General features: G+C 35.5%; 1 protein-coding gene across 4 annotated transcripts in view; it reads left to right on the top strand.

Annotated features, from left to right (window-relative positions):
• Positions 1–24,946, top strand: part of PIEZO2 (piezo type mechanosensitive ion channel component 2) — a 505,350-nt gene that overhangs the window by 187,623 nt on the left and 292,781 nt on the right. For all 4 annotated transcript variants that reach the window (XM_078153522.1, XM_020985555.2, XM_078153521.1 and 1 more), the window contains exon 3: positions 7,820–7,945. In XM_078153522.1, coding sequence (XP_078009648.1) covers positions 7,820–7,945 — 126 coding nt within the window. The remainder of the gene's footprint in view (positions 1–7,819; positions 7,946–24,946) is intronic.

The raw sequence follows: 24,946 nt of genomic DNA, 5'->3' as shown, positions 1-24,946 counted from the left end.
GTAGATATTTACTTGAAGTTACAACTACTTCTCTGTTTTCATTTCCATATCAAGTTCCTTTAATTTACATAAAGCATTTATAATGCTGGCCTTTGCCCAATTGTCTAATGCATTCCAGGCAGCTGACATCTTTATTCTAAGTTTTCTACTCTTTACATGGCATAGGTTCCATGTTTGAATGTGAAGGGGAAAAAGTGAGAAATTGAACAATTTTATAGATTCTTTATGCAAGTTAGCAATGTAAAGCCTCAAGTTCATGTCTTCTTCCAATGTTACAAAATGTATACTCTTCAAATATAAAGGCCAGTAGAGATGCTGGAATTGTATATTGGGAGTTTTATCCCTCCTTTACTAATATACTTGGTTGAAAAGAAGCATATCTTTGCTTCATTCATTCATTCAGACACTGGAGTCAAAGAAACCTTAGTTCATATCCAACCTCAGACCCTCTCTACTTGTGTGACAATGGGCAAGTTACTTACCCTTTGTTTGCCTCACTTTCCTCATCTGTAAAATGAGGTTTATAAGAGCATCTACCTCCCAGGGTTTATGTGAGGATAAAATGAAATAATATTTGTAAGTCACATTGAAAACCTTGATGCGTTATCTATATAAATGCTATTCCATGCATTCACCAAATATTGATTATGCCATGAGATGCATTCTGCCTGTAAAAATCTGAATAGGAAATTTTCCATCAATGAATTAAGCAACAATTATTTATTGCTCTATGTGAGGCAGTAGGGAACACACACGGTCCAATACCTGCATCAGGAAAATCACTGGAAATGCCCAGTGGTTGATTGTTCCTTGGTTTGTGGTTTTCTTATTTTTTCTGTGCCACACCAAACCAAGTCTGCAGTATGGTGAATCTAGAAGTAGTAATACTTCAGGGCTCTTTCGGGGGCCCCCACTCTCTGAGCTATTGCTTTGACATACAGGTGGTTACCAGAGAAGAAGAACATATTTTTGGCAGCTGGTGTAAGGCTGGTACATTTAGTTGGCTTGTAAACATATCCACTATCTCTTTGACCTTTCACATGTATCCTAAGATTTATGTTGCTCATTGGTGACATCATTTTTCCCTCTTTCCATATTCTCCTTACTATCCGTTTTAAACTGAATTGCCTTTATAAAAATTTTGAGGTTGAAGAATGGCTATTGGTATAATTCACTCTGGTTCCTATAGCCACCAAACGAGATCTCTCACCCTTGCATACACATCTTTCTTAAAATACACATGACTTTAGTAGCCACATGAAGGCCTGCATGGATTTGGGGCCATTATATTTTCATAGAGTGGCTTCTTCTATTGCTTCCTAGGTGAGAGTTGGTTAGATACAGATAGAGGCCACCTAGAAGCTCAGTACTCCAAAGTTCATTGGTAAGTTAGGTTCTCAAAATCAGAATGAATTTTCCCCTAGAAACATTATTATAAATAGGAGGTTCTAGGACAATTTGTAAGAACCAGAAGCAGCATATTTCAGTAGAAAGAAGGCAGGATTTTGAATCAAAGGACTTTATTTCAAATCCTACCTCTGCAAAGTACTACCCACATGACTTTGGATAAGATATTTAGTATCTCCAAAATCCAGTTTCCTATCTGTAAAATGATGGGTTGGATTAAATTACCTTGGAATCTTACTCTGTAATCCTATTATTGACAAGACCCGTAAAAGGCTTGGGGAGGCATATGGTGATCAAGGCAAGAACAAAGGATGAGATACAATGCAGGCTCTTGTCCGGTAAACTGATGATATAGTACTGACAGGGTTGGCTAAAGCTCTAGAAGCACAGGACAGGCTATACAGTGCAAGAAATAGGAGGAAGGAGTCATGCAGTTACAGGTAACACTCTGCAGTCCAAAATCTCTCTTTAATAGAACGGGAGACTGAGACACAGAGAAATGAAATAGCTTGCCCAAAATAAGACAAAAAATTAGTAGTAGGGCTCTTGAACCCAGTACCCTTTTTATTAAACAAGACTGAGTCCTGAGAGTAAATATTTTCCTCTGTCAACAAGGTTGTATTCATCTGGGTCCCTCAGGTCCTGAATGTTAAACCCCCTAGGTGAGCAGTAAAAACAGAATGTAGAGGGGAGGTGTCAAACAGGTAGCCTGTAACACTCCTGAGTATTTGATAAAATAAATAAAAATATGATAGAACAATTTGTGGTTTCCTAAGGGGCATGCAAGGATCCTTATGTATGGCTTAGTGTTCTCAATTTTATTTTCACATTACTGACTTAGACAACTAAGCCTGTGGGCATGATGACATTTTATGAGTTGATAATTCTTGAACCCTGATTGAGCCAGCAGTTTGTACCTCTTCTTTTTGCACACAAAGTTCTTCTCACCCTTGAGTTCTAAAAATGCTCTACAGTGATCTCGTGTTGCAAAATTGCTTATCTAGAAACACACACACATGCACACACACACACACACACACACACACACTTGCTAAGTCAATCAGAAGCACAGAAAAATGATACAAGAATACTTTCCCTTCTTTCCTTGTCATGAAAGAATGGGTGCCAGTAAAAGAGGTGGTAGAAGGTATACAAAGCAGACTAAGAGTACTTGAGAGGGGATTTAAATTCCCTTATGCTTTCTTGGAAACAGCTTGCTGTCCCAATGGGCTGACTCACTCTCAGGCTCATCCTTTGGAAGCCTATTTTTTCTCAGGTGTTTGGGACAATCAATGAAATTCATCAAAAAGAGAAGGATCTCTGGAAAGATATCTTTACTGCTTTACAACCTTCCTATAGATATACTCCTCCTGAAAGTTGCAGCTTCCACTTATTCCTCTTCTTAGCTTTAATCAAGTCAAGACTTTCTCCTCCAACTGAACAAAGTCACCCTCAACTCTGTCACCAAAGAAAGATATCTCTGTGCATATGTAAGAGGAGAGGAGATACTATGGAGAAGTTAGTGTGACCACTCCTAAAAGACAGCAATGTTGAATGATGAATTGTTTTTGCCTAAGGGAAAAATGTAGGACCAAGCTTTACCTGCTTTGTGACATTAAATTAAAATTAATAAGTTAATATCATTTTTCTCATATCATTTCTGAGGCTTAAATCTCAAGATTTACCAATAATTCACTTTTGACTGTTTACTGAAGTTGATAACTGTCCCTCTCTTTTCGTAAATCCTTCTCAGGAAGATTTCAACCCAAACTTTAAAAAAGTTATGATCAATCACATTTTATGTAAAGTCAGGTACCATTAATTAAATCAGGAACTATGAAAAAACTTAAAGAATAGAAGAACTTTGGATAAAATATCCTTGCCCTTTGATAAAGAGGGAATGAGAGGAAAGCAGCACTTCAATGTGTTTAAGAACTCTAGGTCACTACCTATTAGATGCTGCTCTTGCTCTGGCCTCAACTGTTCAATCTAGCCTCAGTGGACAAAGTCAACAATGGTGACCATTAGAGCCCAGTTGTGCTCAATGCCAGCCACAGCCATCTCTCTTTCCTTTCTCCCTCTAGTGGTCATCTCCTCTCCTTGGCTCTTGCTCAGACTTCAGTCCAATGGTGCTCAGCCTCTCTTCCCCCAAACCATTATGTCCTCCACATATGATCTCAATCTGTACCAGGTCAGGAGAAAACAACACTATTGGTATTATCCTTCCCAGAAATTAAGTTGGGCATTGGAAACCTTCTCTCCTCCTACAGAGGAATCATTCTCCCAAAATCTTGTTGTATATGCACAGATCTAATTTCTTAAGAAACTTTATATCTCTTTGAGTTGAGGCTTAACTTAGAAGATATATATATGTAGACACAACTGGATCTGATTGGAATACAAGGAAAGCACATTTGGCAGCATTTTGGTGGCATATCTCATGGGGAGAAAGTATTGAAAACACTGTTATAGGGGATATGTCATTTCTCGTGATACGACTTTGCCTGACTCAGAAACTCATTCCATTGATTTTAATGAAAGTCTCCTGGGCCACAGCAAAAGAACTTAGCCTGCAATTAGTTTTAAACAACACAAATCTGTTTATACTGGGGCTGGGGCCATTCCATAAAATGTCACACTGAAGGCACATCAGTAATTTAACCACAAAAAATTTCTCACACATGCATTTGCTGATGCCAAGTTAATAGATGAGTAATAAAGCCACGCTGTGATGAGAAACAAAGAGCATAATGGTTAGAGAGCTGACATCAGAGCCAGGGAGACCCTGGGTTTGAGCACCAACTTTCAACTTATACCGGATGTATACTCTCAGTGCTCTAGGCAGTGAAGTGCAAAGTGCTAAATTGCATTAGTAGAGGGAATTTCCTTCTCTGACAGTTCTTCCATCAGTGAAATCACAATTTCAGTATCTGTTGCTATAGTATTTTCTTAAGCCAGAGATTCTAACATAGTGTGTATGTGTGTGCACACATGTGTACACACATGAATACATGATGGATTCCATCTGTAGTCTGATGAACCCCATGAACTCCTCAGAGGGGGAAATATTTTCAAATAATTTCAAATTTTAATTAGAAGTTAGGGACAGTAAAGATGTCATTTTTTTCCCAGCCAAGTTCAGTGACCACTTGAAATCTATTGATGGACTTGGGGCTAAGATTCCCTGTCTAAAAGTCCTATTCTAGTGCCTTATTGAAAAGTGAAGACAATCCTTGATTCAAGAAGACTCTAGCAATGGAGCAAAGCTCTGACAGGCCTTGACTGAACTAGCAAAGCTTGGAATAGAGCTTTAGATAGGGACAAATTGTTTAAGTGCTACATTGAATGTGAGCTCCTATTCTCACATCTTCTAAGAGTGAGGGTTCGTAAAGTAGGAGAAGCTTCTCACCATTACCAGGTGATGATGATTCTTCCTGGCCCCAGCAGCTTAGGGAGATCATGCTACCAAAGTGTGGAGGGATTGGGATTTCAGATGGTAGTGGGACTATCTATCTATCAATCTATCTATCTACATATATACATATGTATGTACTTATGTATACACACACATCTATACCTCTATGCATGTATGCATATATACATATACATATGTGTGTGTGTTGTTGCTGAGTATTTAGGAAACATTTTCTTTAAAAATTAATAAAGTACAAATAGCTTTTGGCACTTATTATACCTGCAAATAATTCAATGTGTCTTTTAAATACTAAGCCAGATTTTTTTCCCATTACAGTTTCTCTAATTATAAAAAAATTTGATGGGTGTATTTATTTTTACATCATCTTTTAATAGCTCTCTAGCTCCCTTGAGATTGAACCCTCCCTTATAACAAAGAAAATCAATTAAGAATAACACCCAATACATTGACAACATCTTAAAACATATAAAACCTTCTTTCTTAGCAGTCTCTTGCCTTGCTAATTTTAAAAAGGGAGGTGTGTTTCAGTATTGGTATTCTAAGTCACTATTTTTTTTTTCAGTTAGTAAAAGTTGGCTGACTTTTAATGATCTTTTCATTCACATTTTAGCATTTCCCTAAATTGATGAAATCACAGGTCAGGGCCTGCTTCTCCCCTCAAATGCTATTATTGTCATATTGGTATGAATTAGAGCATACTTGCCCCCAAAATCTTGTTTATATTAATGAGTGGAATGAATAAATAAAAAAAGTTTTTATTAAGCAATTACCGTGTGCCAAGAACTGTAATAATCAGTGGAGAGTAAAATGTGAGACAAATCCTGCACTCAAAGAACATACATTTCAATGAGGGAGCTGATACATACGTGCAGTAATGACTAGGCAGGGTGTTCATATTTAGAAGGTTACAGAAGTGTGATTGTAACCAGAGGGGAGTAATTTGACTCTCACAGATTTGATTATGGGGGGGGGGAGTTGGGGGATAGAGGCGAGCTTATTGCCTACATTGGTATGCTCACAGTGTCAGATATGAAGATGACTTGTTCAAAATGTGAAGCATGATTAGGATTGGCTAGATGCAGTGGACCATGTGAGGCGTTCTTCAATTTAGAACATGGAGGTTTTTATCAGTGTTATTTTTTGGATAATAACTATATATCATTTACCTTTGGAAGAGATCATGTTTTAGGGGTATGATCTATATGTGGAAGTGGTCTATATTGTCACCAAGTTGGTTTCATCATCATTATCGTTGTTGTTGTTATCATTATTATTATTATTACTATTAATCACATCAGAAATTAATCTTATTTTATGAACACATTCAAGCTTGGTTATTCATTGGAGAAATTTGGTTTTACTTGAAGACTCTTCAGAGTGTATAATGCATGCTTTATACAGGCTTTGTAAAGCATAGGCAGAGATTTCAAGTGCTGTAGTTGACTTTGTACTTTTGGAGACATCTGTACTTTTCTGTGTATGACAGATAACAAAGTCTTCCTACAAAGCTCTGCTCCAGTGCCCTACTATAAAGTAGTGATAATGGACTCTTACAAACTATTGCCGCAGAGTACAACCTCTGTCAGGCCCTATAAAACTGGGAAGGCTCCAAGTAAGGGAATGGTGATAGCCAGTCATCAGAGTCCAGTCTAGTGACAGTAGAGGAGATTGTCAAGAATAGATTGACAGGTAGGTGATGAATTTATGGCTATAGCAATTCATGGAATCACTTAATAGAATGTAAAACAAAAATTGTCAGTGCAAATAGCACTATCCAGTGCAATTTCCTGTCCATGGAATAGTAGATCTGAAATATTCAGAGATGTATTATTTTCAATGTAGCACCCTTATTCCTCAAATCTGACTCACAAAAATAAGTATAGACTTCTTTAATTAACAGTATTTGGTAGATAGCTATCACATACACATATTTATATATGTGTTTAATGTACGTGTGTATATTATATACACACGTGCACATATGCATATACAGACATACAAATGCACAAAACCATAATTTTTGGGGAAAGTATACAAGCAATTAAAATACATGTACAGGATGTCCAAAAATGTTTTGGGACACTATGCGTACTAGCGAAATGTCATTCATTTTAAAGATACGAAGAAAAAAAGACTATGAAGAAAGTTCATATTGACTAAAATTTTCACTAAAGAAAGAGCATTGTAGGTGACTTGGAATTAGCACTTGTTTGAATAGCACTCTTATCATTGATTTTTAACAAAACTGATGTTGCATTAATAGTATTTTGTCCCACTTAGATGTTATGATAATAACATTCAGATGAGAGGGGTGCAATTTTTACTCAAGTATTTGAGGCCTGATTACAAAAATGAATACAAGTGAAATATAAGATTAGATTAGAAGTCATAAGTAATGAATTTTTCTTTAAAATATTTTCCCCTAAACTTGTGTGTGTGTGAGAGAGAGACACACACATAGTGAACCAACAAGCATTGATTACATGTCTGCTATGTGCCAGACATTGACTTAAGTGCTGGGGATAGAAAGACATAAATGAGAAAATATCACTCTGATCAGTTTTGACTAATGTAACCACAGTTATTTCAATTTAGAGCTAATAAAAATATCAAACTTATATGGAAATTAAGCATGAAAACATCATTTCTTATAAATTTAGCTCTTTCTAAATTGGTTATTAGGAGCACACCTCCTTGTTGATAACTTTTACCAAGAATGGGATCTTTCTTGACTGAAGTGTATGGGCAAATCAGTGTCTTTATAGTATAATCAGTTCTATTACTAAATTGAAGGTGTTTAATTTCAGTTAGAATAATTCTGTATCTCCTTAAAATTTGTAAAATGTTTTCCTGATAGCAATACTGTGGGGGCAGATAAAGCAACAGAAAAAAAAATTCAGAAATGAAGACAAATACAACCAGCTTTATTGTATTCTAAATGTTCTTAGAGTTTGCATTTTTTTTGTTGTTTTCCAGGGCATACAGGACGCTTGTTAAAATCCCTGTGCTTTACCAGTCTATCATTCCTGTTGCTGCATATTATCTTTCACATTACATTAGCTAGCCTGGAGGCTCAACATCGGATTGCACCTAATTATAACTGTGAGTATGGTGGTTGTGTTAATTGCATATATGTGGTGGTTATATTGCTGTTAATGAAAATCTCTACTTGTTATGTTCAGGAATAACTCAATGGCTCTTTATCCACAAAATGCTGGGTAAATATATTCTCTTATATTGTATCTTCTTGCTCATAATAGATACCAAAGAATTTAATTGTTTTCAGCAAGATCATATGTGCAAAGTAACAAATAAGACCCCTAATGCTTAGTGATTTAATGTGCACTATGTGTAAGGCATAGTCTCAGATGCACAGAAGTAGGGCCATGAAGGTAGTGGTGACATATGGGATGGCATAGAGCAGGGAGAGAGGAGTAGCAGAGAGAACAGTTAGAGGACTGTTGGGGGAGGTGGACCTCCCAACTTTGCTGTACTGTTAAAGATATGAAGATTAAAAAAAAAAAGACATGAAATGTCTGACATTCTTGGTCTAACAGCTAGATTTTACTTAGCAATACCTTCTGGTTATTTGTGAATTTGTGTTAATGCCACACATTTTAAAGCGTCTAAAGCCTTATTCTTGATCTGTTACATCAAAGTCGAAACTTTAGAGTAAGCAAATTTCTATTATACTTGGTCTTGAAGGGCTATGGGTCATAATATACAGGAAGCAGCTTTTACCACAGGTCATATTTTTATCTCCAATCCAGACTTTATGTTTCTAGTTGGTCCATTCTGACTATAATCTCCTAACCATTTTTAGTCAGTCAAACAAGCATTTATTAAATGTGTTCTATGGCCTAGGCCCTTTGTTAAGCTCTGGGGTTACAAAGAAATGTAAAAATGTAGCCTTTTCCCTCAGGCAGCATATATTCTAACGGGAGAGATAATATGTAAGTAACTCTGTACATGCACGATAAATACAGAGTAGAAAAAATTAACCTGAAAGCTGTGAGTGGGTGGTTAAGAGAAGGGACCAGAAAGGCCTCTATTAGGTCAGATTTGAGCTATTTTTGAAGTTTAGAAGTCAGAATGAGGAAGAAGAGACTTCCAGGTAGGCCAGCGTGGCTAGATTGTAGAGTGTGGATGGGGAATAAAGCATGAAAAGAAGAGACCAGATTTAGAAGAGTGTTAAATTCCAAGCAGAGAATGTTATATTTGATCCTGGAGCTGACAGGGAGTAACTGGAGTTTATTGAGTAATAGGGTAACCTGGTCAGACCTGTCTGTGAGATTGAAGCCTAGGAGAGAGGTTAGGGCTGAATATAGATCTGGGTATCATCAGCATACAGATGGAAATTGAACCATGGGAGTAGATAAGATCATCATGCAAAATAATATAAAGTAGTGGCTCTCAAACCTGGGTACATGGACATATTTCAGAAGTCCCATAACTTGGATGGGAAAAAAAATCTATATTTCAGTATAATTGGTTTCCTTTGTAATCCTTTTTCATTTGTGCATTTAAAAACATTCTAAGAAGGGATTGTTAGGTTTCACCAGACTACCAAAGGGGTCCATAACACAAAAACAGTTATGAACCTGGTATATAGAGAGAAGGTAAGGGGACAGAAGACAGGACTTTGAGGGAGTCCCTACACATAGTGGGTATGTAGATGTGATAAGGATAAAGAACCAGCAAAGGAGATTTGATTTAGTAGTCAGACAAATAAGAGACTAAGCAGAAGAAACAAGTCAGAAAAATGAATTCAGCAGTGTCAAAGGCTGCCAAAAGTCAGCATTTATTAATCTCCAGCTATATTCCAGATGCTTTTCTGAGCACTGGGGACACAAAAATGGCAAAATACTGTCCCCGCCTTCAAGGGTATGAAATGCATACCAATCTAGACCTTAACTGTCAAAATGACATTTATTCCCAGCTTGTGACCAATTCACCAAAGGTTTATTGCCCTTTTGATACTATTGCAGCCTTTCAGTCAATTAAAATATACGTTTGAATTGTAAAAAACAAAAGTGGCAAACAGTTCCACATTAAAAAATAATGAAGTAGTTTTAAACATGCAATTATTGGGAGTTACTTAATGACTAAGAATATTACAGATACAAGCTTGTCAGGCATCAGTCTTGTGAATTTAGAAGTAACTGTAGTACCGTAGTAGTTTTTTGAATTTAATAGAAAATCCTTCTTGTATTTTGATTTATTTTTATAAAAGAAAATAATTTTCCTCTTCACAGGTTAAGAACAACTTAGAATTGGTAACCATAAAATTAAAAGCAAAAGAGACCAAATTTCCCTTAGAGCTGAGTCACCTGCCCACCTACTTACAAACCTTTTTCAGTCTCCTGCAATCTTCAGTTTTCCTTCTCTGAATGCCTCACCATCCTACCCTCATCCAAACCAAATAAAAGTATATGACTTTCCTTTGGCTTGCTGAATATCTAATTCCCTGGGGCCAAAATTATCTCTGACCTGAAGGTGTACTTAGCCAAATGTCTTAGTAGATAAAAGTCTCTTTGAAGTGTAAATGTGGCTCAGTAGGGGCTAGGCAGTTATTCCAGTTGTAACAACTGTTCCTTGGACAACAGTATAAAAGAAACCAAGTTGCTCCCTTCAAATGCCTTTTTCTAGACATTTTCTTATATCCTCAACCTCCTCTCCATGGTGCTAGAGCCTCTCATTCCCACCCTATCAGTTAAGTATTTAGGTTCCTAGATAATGGTTTCTAGCAACTACATGAAAGGTCTTTATCAGTTGACTAGATTATTTATTTGTGAAAGTCTTAAAAAAAAAACTGAAGAGGAATGGAAACTTTGCTGGTTTTCTGACCTGAAATTCCCACTCACTTTCCTCCACAAAGGACCAAATTTAGTTGAGTTCTCATAAGAAATTATATGAGTTTAAAAGAAGAGATAGATAGTTTCAGTTTAGTAATGACCTGTTTGTTTGGTGTGGTATTCTCTCCACAAACACATGGCATAGTAGATGGTTTTTGAGAGTGTCTATAATGAAAATGAACACCACGCTGTGGTCAGCCTAATGCTGTGGCTTTCCAAAACTTAGCTAGGTTGGCCCATGAATGGCAGATACATGATCTGCTACAGGAACTGTACCTAAAGTCTTTCCCTTCTGTTGGCATAGCCCTCAAGAGCTGTCGTCTCTAGGCATCTTGATTAGGCATCAGAGAATAATTCTTGTGAAGGAAATGGCAATAACAATGCTCAATCAGTCTACAAGGCACATTATAATTTCATTTGATTGTCACAACAATGCTCTAAAGTATTTAGTATAAATATCATTACCTCTATTTTATGGATGAGGCGATCAAGTGTCAGGAAGGATAAATGATATAGACAGTTTCACACAGCTAATAGCTGGCAGAGCCAAAGTTTCAAATCAAGTGATATTTCCACTATACAAAGTTGTCTGATGTTAAAAAGAAGAGGTTTATGTTAGTAGTTTATATTTTGGTAGGGTTGGGGTTTTTTTTTAGTAGAAATTATTAAAAAAAAAATTGAACTGATCACTTTTAGTCCATTGAAAGCTTGTATGTAAATATCCAAAATTCATTAATACATTCTGAGTAAGCTAGTACCATGTATAATAGGCTTGGCTCATTGGTTTTAAGACAAGTTTTTTTTGGTGTTATATGTAGCATTTAAAACTAATACATATTTGAATCAGGATAAAAGAGAAGGGCAAACCAGACTTTACAAACTCATTTGGTCCAAGATTGACACAGACCAGGTTTTCAGCCTACAGCATTTTTTTTTTGGTGATCATTTATATAAACCCTTGAAAATCATGTTGGGGTGGGTAATGGAAACCCTGACTATTGGAATTACAGAGTTGCTGATGGCACCTCACTAATATTATTGTTTCTTGTACATTTGGAGTTGAGATTACACTGCTATAGTAGTAAACCCAAACTCAGCTCTTTAATCCTCCAAGTATTGAAGGTTAGACTTTTTTGGCATCTGCAGAAGTAAAGTAGCAAATCTTAAACTGAAAAGCAAAAACTGTCTAGACAGGCAAGGCTGTGCATTCTGAACCTATTTTGCCCTATCCAAGACATGGGTAAATCAAAATGAAATAAACCAGACAGGTCAGGTTTTGCAATCATAGATTCTATTCCAACCCAAGACCACCAAGTACTGGTTTCTGTAAGATTTAATTTTGTTTTTTCTAACTGCTACTCTCCCACTTTTAAAACTCGTATACCTTTAGCCTCATTACAGAAAACGCTCCCAGCATCCCTCAAGAATTTCAGATGTGTTTGGGGGACAACAGTAGCATTTAGAAATATTGAGTCATTAGAAAGTCCCATCTATCCCTTGAGTCCTGTGAATATTACCTGGCAGTAGTAAAATAAAAAATGTGAAACCCACCCCATTTAGCTTTTGACTAGACTTGCTGGTTTGTTAAAGGCATCATTGTACAGAACTGAAATTTAACACTAGCCCAACCCCCACCCCCTCCACTTTTTTTTTCTTTCTGAAATGGTGCTCATCTAGGTAAGCGAGGAAATAGATGCAGCAGGGGTGAGCTCTGCAAATTCCCTTCCAACATATGTGGTGCTGCCTACTAAAATATTTGTATTCCATCAAAAATATGCTTTTCAGGTGAATGCAACCCAGATTTCAATTATGTCATTACAAATAACACAGAAGCAGGCCGTTTAACCCCATGGTAGGTATATGGGAAAAGTAGGGAGACTTCAGGGTCTATTAGTTGGTTTATTCTGATTCCACTCGGTTTATTTGTTTGTGGAAATTTTGCAGTTAGGACCTATAAAAAATTTATGTTAGCTCATCCCATCTCCTCTCCTAATATGGAATTAATTCTTTCATTTAAATAGTTTTTTTTCCCAATGAATTAGGGGGAAAATATTTATTATTAGAATTTCTGAATGAAGTTCAGGGCCTATGACATACCTTCCTCCACTTACCATGGCTTCTTCCCCTGGTCTAAGCATGGTGCCTGGATCCCATTTTCACTGGACCATTGCCCCTGACTGCTCTTCCCTCTCTCCCTTTTACTTCAGGAAAGTGCCCAGGGAAACAGTTTGGACCATATGATGGCCAAAAACTCTCTCATCAACTTCTGACGTTTTAATAAGGAATATTAGTGCTAGTCTAGTCTAGAGCTATGAATCACTACCATTGCAGATGATTTGAGTTGTATAATTTCCTGGCAAGCTAGTCTATGGCTTCCTATTGTTTCATCATTGGTCTTGGTAATACTTTTAAAGTTCCTTTGATTTACTGAATTGCATTCTTCACATTTGAATTGATTTATCCCAAAATACAGCACTACTCAGAACAGCTATTCTCTGCTTTTATATATATACAGGCAGTTTAATATTCTGTTCCTGACAATAATTCCACATCCGTGTGAGGTCTATTGGAAAAGAGTTGCCTTTGGCCAAAAAGTTCATCATAGGTGGAAACCACAGCCTCAGACTGTATTTCTACCTTCATGCTATCAGATGTTACTCTGTTCTCCTAGCTTAGTTGCTGCCTAGCTGAGTGACCTTAGTCTACTTGAACCTCAGTTTCCTCATTTGTAACACAAGAGTAATAATATTAGAAAAGCTTATTTCAGATTTACTGTGAAAGTCAAGTGTTTTGTAAATAGGAAAGTCTTATATGATTTCAGTTGTTTTTTATTCTGCTAATATCTTGGTCAGTGTGTCATACTAGATTGAGACCTGACTTTGAAATCAGGAATAATATTACCAACCCTAATAGCGCTAATAATAGTATCTAGCATTTATATAGTGCTTTAAGGTTTGCAAAGCAGTTAACATGCTAGCCTTGTGCCATACGCTGGCTCCATATTTTTAGAATCTCTCTAAGATTATAAAGTATAGGCACTGTGCTACTCTGCTTGGCTAGAGGGAGTTTCCTCTCTCCTCTGTAGTTCCTCTTAATAATGAAATCACAGGCCTAGTCCCTCTCCCTATCCTATTTTTATTATTGGTAAGGAGGGCAAATTAATTTCATTGTCCAGATGCACAAGAGGGAGTAACATTAGCAAGCAGACAAAAGCTTCATTTCCTGGTTGAGCACCTCATTAAAACATCTGCTTGGTTGCAAGGTGGAGCATTCTCTTTTGTCCCTAAAGAGACCATTAATAACTGCTTCTGCTGGATTTGTAACACAAAAAAACCTGGGTTTCCATTCTGCACATGGAAGAATAAATCCTGGTTTTCACATTTGCTCACCAAGCAGATGAAAGAGCACCATGTGCATAGCATTCCCTGAGGGATACTTTGTTACCTGGTTGATCCTGTTAAATGAGAAAAGACCAGAACCTTAAATAGAAATAATCTGGTTTTCACTTTTTGGCAACAACACCATGAAAGAATGTCTCTTGAAGGTGTCAAAAAAACAAAAAAATAACAGTCATAAAGAAGACTAAAGTCACATTTGTTTTTTGTTGTTGAACATGGCTGTGAAAAATAATAATCACAGTTTTATAATCTGTACTGTACTTGTTGTTCAAGGGATTAACAACTCAAGGATCTTGACCTTCTGATGATGGCTCTTCCTCCACTTAGGACCCAAGACCATGGCACTCAAAAAGTGTTGGAAGCTGTAAAAAAAAAAATATATATATATCACACACACACACACACACACACACACACACATATGTATGTATATGTATATATATAATGAAAGCTAGATTTAATGAAATCCACAAAATCAGCCATTCTCCAGCTATACATAGGAAGGCTACACTTTCCTGCTTTTGCTCTTTACTGAGGGACTTCTCAAGGCAATTAGTTTGTATCTTCCTGCTTACAAATAAGTAGAAAATTGAAATGATTAGTCATGTGATTTTAGATCATAATTAATTTTTTTAAAATCTGCAAGCAAATATTATGTGCAAGATACTTTTCTAGGTGCTGGGGATACAGACAAAAATGAATCCAGAGAATCTCTAGTCTCCTGGAGAATATAGTAGTAATATGTATATAAATGCATAAGTAAATTCAGAGTAATACATATCGACCGAGGGGACTTTTCAGCAGTTAAATCTATAAAAACTCATAGTATTGAATAAAGAAATAAATATAAAAATGATCACAGCAAGAATTTAAACTACTATATTTTAAACTGTGATCAGTCTAAGGAAACTCAGTAAGAAAAATAATAATAAATTTAAGTTAATAGACATGTCAAAAGCAAAATTGATAAAGCAAGAGATACACTTTTTCTCAAGTGGACATGGAAGATTCAGAAAAAAAAATGTTTTACTCTTTGTCACAGTGAAATCCTAGGTAAATTGTAAAAGTGGGAATATCATGTAATATTCATAACAGCTAGCATCTGTATAAAGTTTTAAGGTTTTCAAAGGATTTTTCTTATCTCATTTCATCCTCACAATATCCTTGTGAGGTACATACTGCTATTACCCCAGTTTACAGATAAGGAAACTAAAACTGAAAAATAATAGATGACTTGCACGTACAGGTGTCCCTGTCTTTACCTACTACACCATCTAGAAGCATAGATCAAAATGTAATAAAGCTAGACATAAATTATAGATGAGATGCACATTTGAATAACAAAATTATTTTTAAGCAATGTCTGGGTAAAATAAAACAGAAGTAAAACCATTAATAAATTATCTCTAAACATCATGTATCAAATTAGATAGTGTGCACTCAAACAGATGCAGATTTCTAGTCCTAAAAGCCTATATGAGGAAAAAAAGTAGAATCTGCATTTGAAGAAATGAAAGGAACAAATTAATATAACAGAGGAAAGTATAAATGAGGAATCATTAAGATCAGAACAGGAATTAATAAAATGGAAAACAAAAGAACAAGTTAAATGATAAAAAGGCTTATTTGGACAGAAATAGTGAATTAAAAGACTGGAGGTATATTGCTTCTTTGTTTATAAGATGACTTAAAATATTTTTTAAATGTAACTATGCCATAAATTGATATATAACTTCATTGCAAAAGTACTAAAAAAAAACCCCAATGGGTTACTTTACAAAATTAAATTAAAACAATTTAAAAACTAATATGACAAACAGATAAAAATATCAAATGGAATTATGAAAAAAAAGTTACTTAATGGTTAATTCACCTTGTGCCATATTTCAAAATACACTTTAAATTAGTCATTATTTAAAATATCTACAACAGTATAAAAGAGATAAAAATAGGGATTTGTGAGCAAGAATGGAACAGAGAATGCAAGTAGAATGTGAACAGAAAAGCACATGTACATGCTTACACACACGAGACAATATTGTTTTATGCAGAGATTATAAAATATTTTATAAAATCATTATTTTTGAAAGTACAGAAAATTAGACAACACTGTGGCCAAAAAAGGGGGTAGGGTGACTAAATCTACATCTCATATCAATACCATAATAATCAATCTGATAAATTGAGTATGAAAAGCAATTTTTACAAAATTATAAGTATAAATGTTATATCTATTCCAGTTGAAGAATGGAATACAATTTCTACAATATAGAAAAAATGCATTAAATTTCTAGAAAAAAAAAGGTGCATCTGATATAAAGGATATGAAGACACTTTTAAAATGAGATAAATTGTAAATAAATAAAGGATTAAAAATAAGATATTTTCAAAGTGCTTACACAGTACCTAGCATATATAGTAGGTGCTGTGTGAATGTTAGTTATATTTTATTATTGTTATTATCATTGTAGAAGCATCTGAAATGTTTTCAAACTTTTTTAATAATTAGACAAATAACTAATCTGCCATCTTACACCCAATTAAATTGGCAAAAGTAGTTTAAAAGGAAATAATTCAATGGGAGAACAACTCGTTTTTTTGTTTGTTTGTTTTTGTAGAGCTCTCTGCCAATCCACAATAATCATTACAAAACTGACCATAGACTTCAGCTCAGTGATCTCACTTTCTCCACTATACCCTAAGGCTGTTATCAAAAGGAAAAATATTATCTGTAGAAAAATATGCTTATTCATTTGTAATAGTGAAAAACTCAAACTATCTAGTCCAAAAATTTAAGAATGCCTCAGAAGAATTATGTACAATTGATATACAATATTGTAATATACCATTAAAATGGTAACTATAAAAGACATGAAGAGTGAAAGATAAAAAAATAAGGAGGAAAGAATTCAAAGGTAATACCAATTAATATAACTATATTGAAAATAAGACTTCTATAAATTCAGTGAGATAGAACATTAGAAGAGACTCAAATAAGTAGTTATTGTCATTATTTGCTAAAACATATATTCTTTGCCTTTTAAAAAAGATAAGTAATTCTGAAAATATGCTTTATTGGGTATTTTGGTTTTTTGTTTGTATTTCTTGCTATTGCTAATTGTTAACGTATTACACATGACATGCATACATATATACATGTGTCTGTCTATAGATATCGATCTACACACACACAGAGATTATGAATTTTTAGGAGCACTAAACTAAGAGTCAAGATCCATGTTATTATTCTCTGCTATTTGCTGGCTGTGTGGGTTGGGCAAGTCACTTAAGTTTTGTGTGCCTCAGCTGTTTTATCTTTAAAATTGCAATGTTAGCTATCTCGCCTCTTTTGCAGGATTGTTATGAAGATTGAATGAGATTGTATATGTATATTATACTTTAACAATGAAGTTCTGCAGACATATAAAACATCAGTGAAAATATTTAATAGAATCATAAAAGATAGTTGTATTTTGATTATATAGACATCTATGTTCGCAGTGAGAGATTTCTGCTTAGAGATAATCTGACCCAATCACTGAATTTAACAGACAAAGGAAGTAATAACAAATGCCTGAATAGAATAAGATAGTTCAAAACTAATACTTGCAGAGAATATATTTTGTTAACCTCTGGTTTGACAGATAAATGATAGCTATGAAACTTTGCTAAACATTAGAATTATCTATTATAAAGATACTATTAGTACTTTTAGAATATATGTGTGTGTGTGTGTGTGTGTGTGTGTGTGTGTACGTGTAAACTTCTCTGCTCAAAAATAAACATAGATTGATATCCCAAACAAGGGATCCAAGTACAGCCTGAGGTGGAGAAATATAGTCAGGATCAGCATTTACTTATACTAGTATAATTTAGTGATATTAGTATTTCCTACTAATAAATATCTCTTTAACTGGCCCACAACAATATCAAAAATTGCACATTAGATATTTCTTCATTTGGATTAAGATTTCATACTTCCAAGAGTCCCTCATTAAAATTAAAATACCTCAAAGATAATAATACATTGAACCATTATCACACATTAATACTTCAGCATTATTTACTGATCAAATTAGGCACTATCCAGCAAAGAGAAAGGGCCACAAAACAGACAAATTTCCATTAGAAGGAAAAAAGAAATCTTATTAAGATGGCATCACTAAGAGTGACTAAGCCCAGGTTATGTCACAAAAGAGCCAGCAGTAGAGCACTAGGGCATTTAGAAGTGAGGGCATTGGTTGGTAAGATATTCACTTGACCACTTCCCACTCTTCCTTGCTGATGGCTTTGGGCTCATATCTGGGAGAAGAAATGATAGGTGAGGATAAAAAAAAATACTAAAAAAATGTAGGTAATGGAATTAAAAACCATCAAAGGAAGAATCATTGAACCATTCCCTTTTGCTTTTCCCCACTCAAACACTGAATGTAAAATATATAGGAGTACAGGAAGCTTAAAATGCTTTTGGATCAATTTTATTTGCTTGAATACCATTTTCTATAACCTCAGTTTCATGATGCAGCAATTCTCATGTAAATTATTTACAATAAAAGCCTTGAGACCAGACCATGCGGTATGGAAGTAAACTCCCATCTAGAAATTATGGATGTCCCTCCTAACAAGGGATAGAATAAAGCTTGGGGTGTGTGTTCTCAAGTCCATAGTATAATGGAAGGATGTACAAGGAAGCACTATTTGTGGTTAGATATAATTATGGCATTTCTGAAAATATTAATTGTACAGTACTGATCTTTCACATAAAATGTGAGTTCATTTTTCACATCTTGGATGATAGCAGTTTCACTTATGTTTTCCTATGAGCAAAAATTAAGCATGTTTTGAGTTAAGAAGGAATTCTCTTTGATACTGTTTAATCATTAAAAACATCTTTTGATGTCAGAAAATTTATGACTAAGTCACTAAAACTGTCGTTAAACCCATGTTAGAGACATTTTTTAATTTCCTGCTTATTTTCTCAAGGAGGAAATTTCAGAAGGTGAGTGTACATGGAATTATGGGATTTAAACAATTATAATTTTTATTTTTGAGCCCATACAGAGAAACATAAATTTCAGTTTTAAAGTTATTATTTAACTTCAAGTTTTAGCGAAAGAAATGTGTTATTTTGTCTGGCCTTTTATTACATCCCTGTCCACTGTGATTTCAAATATGTTGCTTTTGTAAAAGTTTTACATTTGAAAAAACCTGTGTATGGTTATTTTATTGTTGTTCAGTTGTTTTTCAGCATGTCCAATTCTTTGTGACCCCATTTGGGGTTTTCTTAGCAAAGATACTGAAGTGCTTTACCATTTCCTTCTCCCGTTTATTTAATAGATAAAAAAACTGAGGAAACAACAGGATAAAGTGATTTGCCCAGGGTCACACAGCTAGTAAGTGTCTGAGGCCAGATTTGAATTCATGAAGATGAGTCTTCCTGACTTCAGGCTGAGCACTTTATCTACTGTTGCCACAAGTTTTTAAGTGGAAGTGCCTTTGGTAAAGAATTCAAATTTGTACAATTAAGTGGCAGCTGTTCAACAGAAATTTGAATTGAAGATGATTGGATTTGAAGTCTGAAGCCTAATGTTCGGTCTGAATATCTATAGAAATAAAGTGAAGACCATTGTTATAGGGTCATGAAGTTGAACTAAACTTAGAAGAGAATTCAAAGCCTATTTAATGGAAAATGAGGCTCTGGGAAATTCATTGATTTGATTGATGTCATAGAAGTAGAAAATATCAAAGACTAAATTTGAATCCAGGTCCTACAACTCTAGAGACAGAGCCATTTTAACTGTACCATACTGTTACAACTATTTTTTCTCTTTAAAATTATGCATTAGCTAAGGTTATCTATTATTCATTTTTTTATTTTTCAATATGGGGATGTCACAGTTAGTTTCTCTAAAAAAGATATGGGGATTTTAATGGATTGTAGTCAGTTGTATGATCTTGTAGCCAAGAAAAATAATTAATGCATTAAGAGAAACACAGCTTACAAGAGTGTGGAAATGATAGTCCCTTGTACTCTGCTCTCATCAGATCATATCCTGAGTACTATGTTTCATTCTGGTTGTCACAGTTTTATAATAAGGGCATTGATAAATTCCGTAGTAGCAGGAAGGCAACCAGCATGGTGAAGAAGCTCATGCCTGTGTCATGGGAGGATCATGAAAACAGTGGGGATGATTAACTGAGGAAGAGAAGACTAAAGTGGAACATGATTGATGTTTTTAAATATTTGAAGGGTCATCATATGGAAGGGGACTTAGATGTGCTCTGTTTGGCCTCAGGAGGCAAGACCAGGAACAGTGGGTAGAAATTTTAAAGACAAACGTAGGCTTGATTCCTTTTAATAATTTAAGCCCACAAAAATTGGCATGGGCAACTGCAGGAGGTATGGGTTCCCCTCAGTATGAGTCCCCTTTGGGCATGGGTAGGACTACATATTACTGAGATGTCCATTCCAATTCTGAAATTTTGTGATTCTCTGAGGCCAATACTTTGAGGGATCTGTGATATCATGAATGTGTCTACTCTCTCAACCTCAGCCTAACCCATACTCATCCTGTGTAATTCTTATCCATGTACCTTCATAAATCTTCTGTAGAATATTCACAAAATGTAATGGTGGCTTTACTAGAGGTTTTTGCTATTTATATGTGCGTGCAAACCAGTGCAAAATTCTTACACCTATCACCTTCCCTATACAACTCACCTTCTTCCTTTTTCCATCATTCATATTTTCAATGAGGTCTTTTATGCCACATCTAGCATGCAAATTATCATTGGTAATATGTCCCAGCTTACTTACAGCTGCCATGCATTTCTTATTTAATGAAAACAATGAAATAATTTTTCAATACAAAGAGTGATGGATTATGTTTAAAGGATTAATATCCTAAGTTCAGTACTGCTTGAAACAGCTCCAGTTACCTCAGTTATCAAAATAAGCAATATAAAGCCCAGACATAAAAGCAGTCAGGTCTTAACCTTCCTTAACTCCCCCTATTTGCTGATTCAGCCATATTGTCAACTCATCCAAATCTTCTTTCACTTAGATCTTAGCCAAAGTAGATTTGGAACAGCAAAATTACTAGGACTATCAGCTCTTTCTAGATTCTACTTACCAGTCTTATCCCTAAATATGGGGCCTCTGATTAAGGAAGGCACTTCCCTACCAAAGATTCCTTCCAGTGGAACACAGGCCATTTCACACATATGCTATAAGGCTTTTTTTTCCCCATCCTTCCTGAGGGTCTTGATGGCTCTGGCCCCTGGAAAAGCCTGTCTTAACCATGTTTGTTCTTGTTTCTCCTCATTAGCTTGTTTCAAATTCACATCTTCATATTATGGCTAGTTCAGTTCTTTTGGTAGAGTTCAAATTTTCAAATCTTCTTTGAGGCTGGCATCTACATATCAGTTGCCCAGATCCAAATCCTTGATGTCAGAGACTCTCTCTCTTTTTGATACTTGTATCTCCAGTTATCAAGTGTCTTCCCTCTGAGATTACCTTCCCATTTACTCTGTGTATATTGTCTATTTATTTGGTTACTTGTTGTCCTTCTTTCTTGAAGAGGACCAAAATGTTAAGTCAAGTTACAATGCATCTGACTATAGCTGATCAGAACAATATAAGCTCAGAATGCTCTACCACAGTTCAGGCACAAATAGTTTATGTGAACATTTGGGGTGGATTCTCTAAATTTACACATCTTATGTTTCTTTTGAGCTATTTCGATTCTGCTTTGCTCATAGAGCATAGCACCTTCTCTGATGAGAGCATGCCATGCTGGCTGCTCTTTTGCCAGCGTCTCCCATATCAAACAATCAGTTCCAAAGTTCTTAAGGGAGACCTTGGGAGTGTCCTTGTATTGCTTCTTCTGCAAGTGCTTGCCCTGTGTGAATTCTCCATAAAATAGTCTTTTAAGCAAGCCTACATTTGGCATTCAAACGATGGGGCCAGCCCATCATAGTAGTAGGGCTTGAATGCTTGGCAATTTAGTTCCAGAAAGGACCTCTGTGTGCCAGGTGATCTTCAGAATCTTCCTAAGATAATTCAAATGGCATGGTGCTGGTATACTGTCCAGGTTTCACAGGCATACAACAATGAGGTCAACACAAAGGCTCTGTAGACCTTCAGTTTGGTAGTCAGTGTCATACCTCTTCTCTCCCATATGTTCCTTCAGAGCCTCCCAAACACTGAGCTCCCTCCGGCGATGTGTGCATCAACTTTAGTGTCAATGAGTACATCCCTAGAAAGTTTACTGCCAAGGTAAGTGAACTTATCCACAGCATTCAAAACTTCTCCATTTGTTGTAACCAATGGTCCATGTATGGATGGTGAGGTGCTGGCTGATGGAGTACCTGTGTTTTCTTGGTGTTGTTAGGCCAAAATTAGTACAAGCAGCAGAGAAGCAATCAGTACTTTAATTGTTTGCAGGTTGTTCACCAATGCCATTAGATTGTAAGCTCCTTGGAGGTAAGGACCATGTTTCTGCCTTTCTTTGTATCCCAGTGCTAAGCATAATGCCTACAATGTTGTAAATATTTAATAAATGCTTATTAAATGATTGGAACAGTAAGCTCTCTGCGTCTTAATTTCCTCAATAAGATTGAAAGATAGATACATAATTTACATACATACATACACATACATACATATACATACATGCAGATTGCATAACACTTTTTGTATTTTTGGTATGTTAATATGCCATTATATCTTTTGTTCATTTGTCTTTGTGTATTTTTTGCATTTAGGGCAGCTAGGTGGTATGATGGATAGAGTGCCAGACCTGAAGCCAGGCTTGGGTCACATACCAAGGGTCAGAGACTCAATATTTTCACCTTTTGATGAACACCTCATTTACCACTTAATGCTCATGTCTTTCTTGAAGCCAGTGATGACCTCAGTTTTATCAGTACAGTCTAGATCTTGTGAATGCTTTATGATTTTATTTTCATTTTCTTGCTTTTTCTCTTTATCTCAAAATCTATGTGGAGCAGTTTCTGAGTGAGACTGATAGATCAAGACACTAGCTGTGAAAAATGGAAGTTTTTGAGGAGTACAGAGACACAAACAAGTCTGCTGTCACCTATGATTGCACCCAATCCTCTGAACTTGACAAGGAGATATAATTATTGTTTTAGACTCCAATCAAAATGCAATACACAACAGAGATGGAAGCTACCTTAAAGAACGATTAAAAGACCTTTTTTTCAATTTGTAGTGGAAGAAACCTAAATATAGGGAATTGAGGTAACTTACCCCAGGTTGTGTACCTAAATAGTGGCTGATCTAGGAATAAAACTCTGGTGTCTTGATTCTCAAACTAGTCATAAAATTAATATTTAATTTTAATGAAAGATAACTCTATACAATGTATTTTACAACTCATTTTTACTGATGCCATCGTGAGTTATCTGTTGGTGAACATTTAAAACATACTCACTCTCTCTCTCTCTCTCTCTCTCTCTCTCTCTCTCTCTCTCTCTCCCTCCATCTTCTTGTCTCATTTATTAACCAATAACATAAAAACACACTGCCATCTTTGTGGCTAGAATAAGATGAAACAAAAAGAGAAAATGAAAAGTTGTTTTCTTATTGGTATTTAGTACAATACAATTGACATGGAAAGCCATCTTTGACTTTTTCCAGATGTTATGGAACTGGGTCAACATTTTGGCACTTTCAGCTTATATATGTCTTTTCTGAGCTTCCTCATTTAGACATTTGACAGAGTTTAAAGGAATTTTTCTTCTAGCTTTGTAAGTATACTCTAGTGCATTGAACATTCCAAGGTTATGTCAAAGGTTGCTTCCTTCTAAGGATACTATCATTTTACTATATATGGGAAAAAGTCTATGAGTATGTTTTTAACAACACAACCATTTCTTGCCTTGGGGTTCAGAAGTTGATTTGATGCTTATGCATTTATAATAAAATTTGGCCATTTAGAAACTAAAAGCAACTAGTTTGGGTTTTCTAATTCATTTGATGACTAATAAAAGGATTTTAGAGATCATTTAGTTTAACTCCCTTCTTTTTTGGATGAAGAAACTAAGGCCCAGAGAGTAGAGATGATTTGATGTTGTTGTTGTTGCTCAGTTGTTTCAGTCTTGTCCAACTCTTCATGACCTTATTTGGGATTTTCTTGGCAAAGATACTGGAGTGGTTTGTCTTTTCTTTCTCTGGCTCATTTTACAGATGAGGAAACTGAGGCCAACAGCATTAAATGACTTGCCCAGAGTCACACAGGTAGTATCTGAGGCCAGATTTGAACTCAGGCTGGGTCTTCCTACCTCCAAACCCAGTACTCTATGCACTGTGCCACTTAGCTGTCATATAGTTCTAATTGTTAGGGTGTTTTTCCTGACGTTGGAATCAGAATGTCTCTTCAGTTTCTACTTGTTGATCTTAGTTCTGCCATCTGAGGCCACCTACAACATAATGAATACCTCTTTCACATGATTTCCCTACAGATATATAAAGACTGCTCACAGTCTCCAAATTTTCTCTTTCTAATGGTTCATATTCCCAATACCTCATCTGGATTATTTGCTAGCCTATGTTCACATGCTCCAATATGTCTACAAGCATAAGCAAACATGAGCATGAACACATACATACACATTCACCACTCTTACAATTGAAATCAAAGAGGTAGTGCAAGTATTATGATTAGAAAGCAATGTTAGTAATATTAAAAAAATTCAGCTGTATATCTCCTTTTCTTTTAAAAGTAAATAACTAGGGGTACAACATTGCAAATGCAGTCAGATAGTCTTGTTGTGGCTGTTCAATTTACTTAACTACATTTCTTTCTTATGAGGCGAGGCTTATG

The sequence above is a fragment of the Phascolarctos cinereus genome, unplaced genomic scaffold, assembly GCF_003287225.1.
Source record: "Phascolarctos cinereus isolate Bilbo 61053 unplaced genomic scaffold, phaCin_HiC Scaffold_4;HRSCAF=312, whole genome shotgun sequence".
In the NCBI taxonomy this organism is placed as follows: Eukaryota; Metazoa; Chordata; class Mammalia; order Diprotodontia; family Phascolarctidae; genus Phascolarctos; species Phascolarctos cinereus.
The sequence above is the reverse complement of the archived record's forward strand: the minus strand, read 5'-3'. Positions and strand labels throughout refer to the sequence as shown.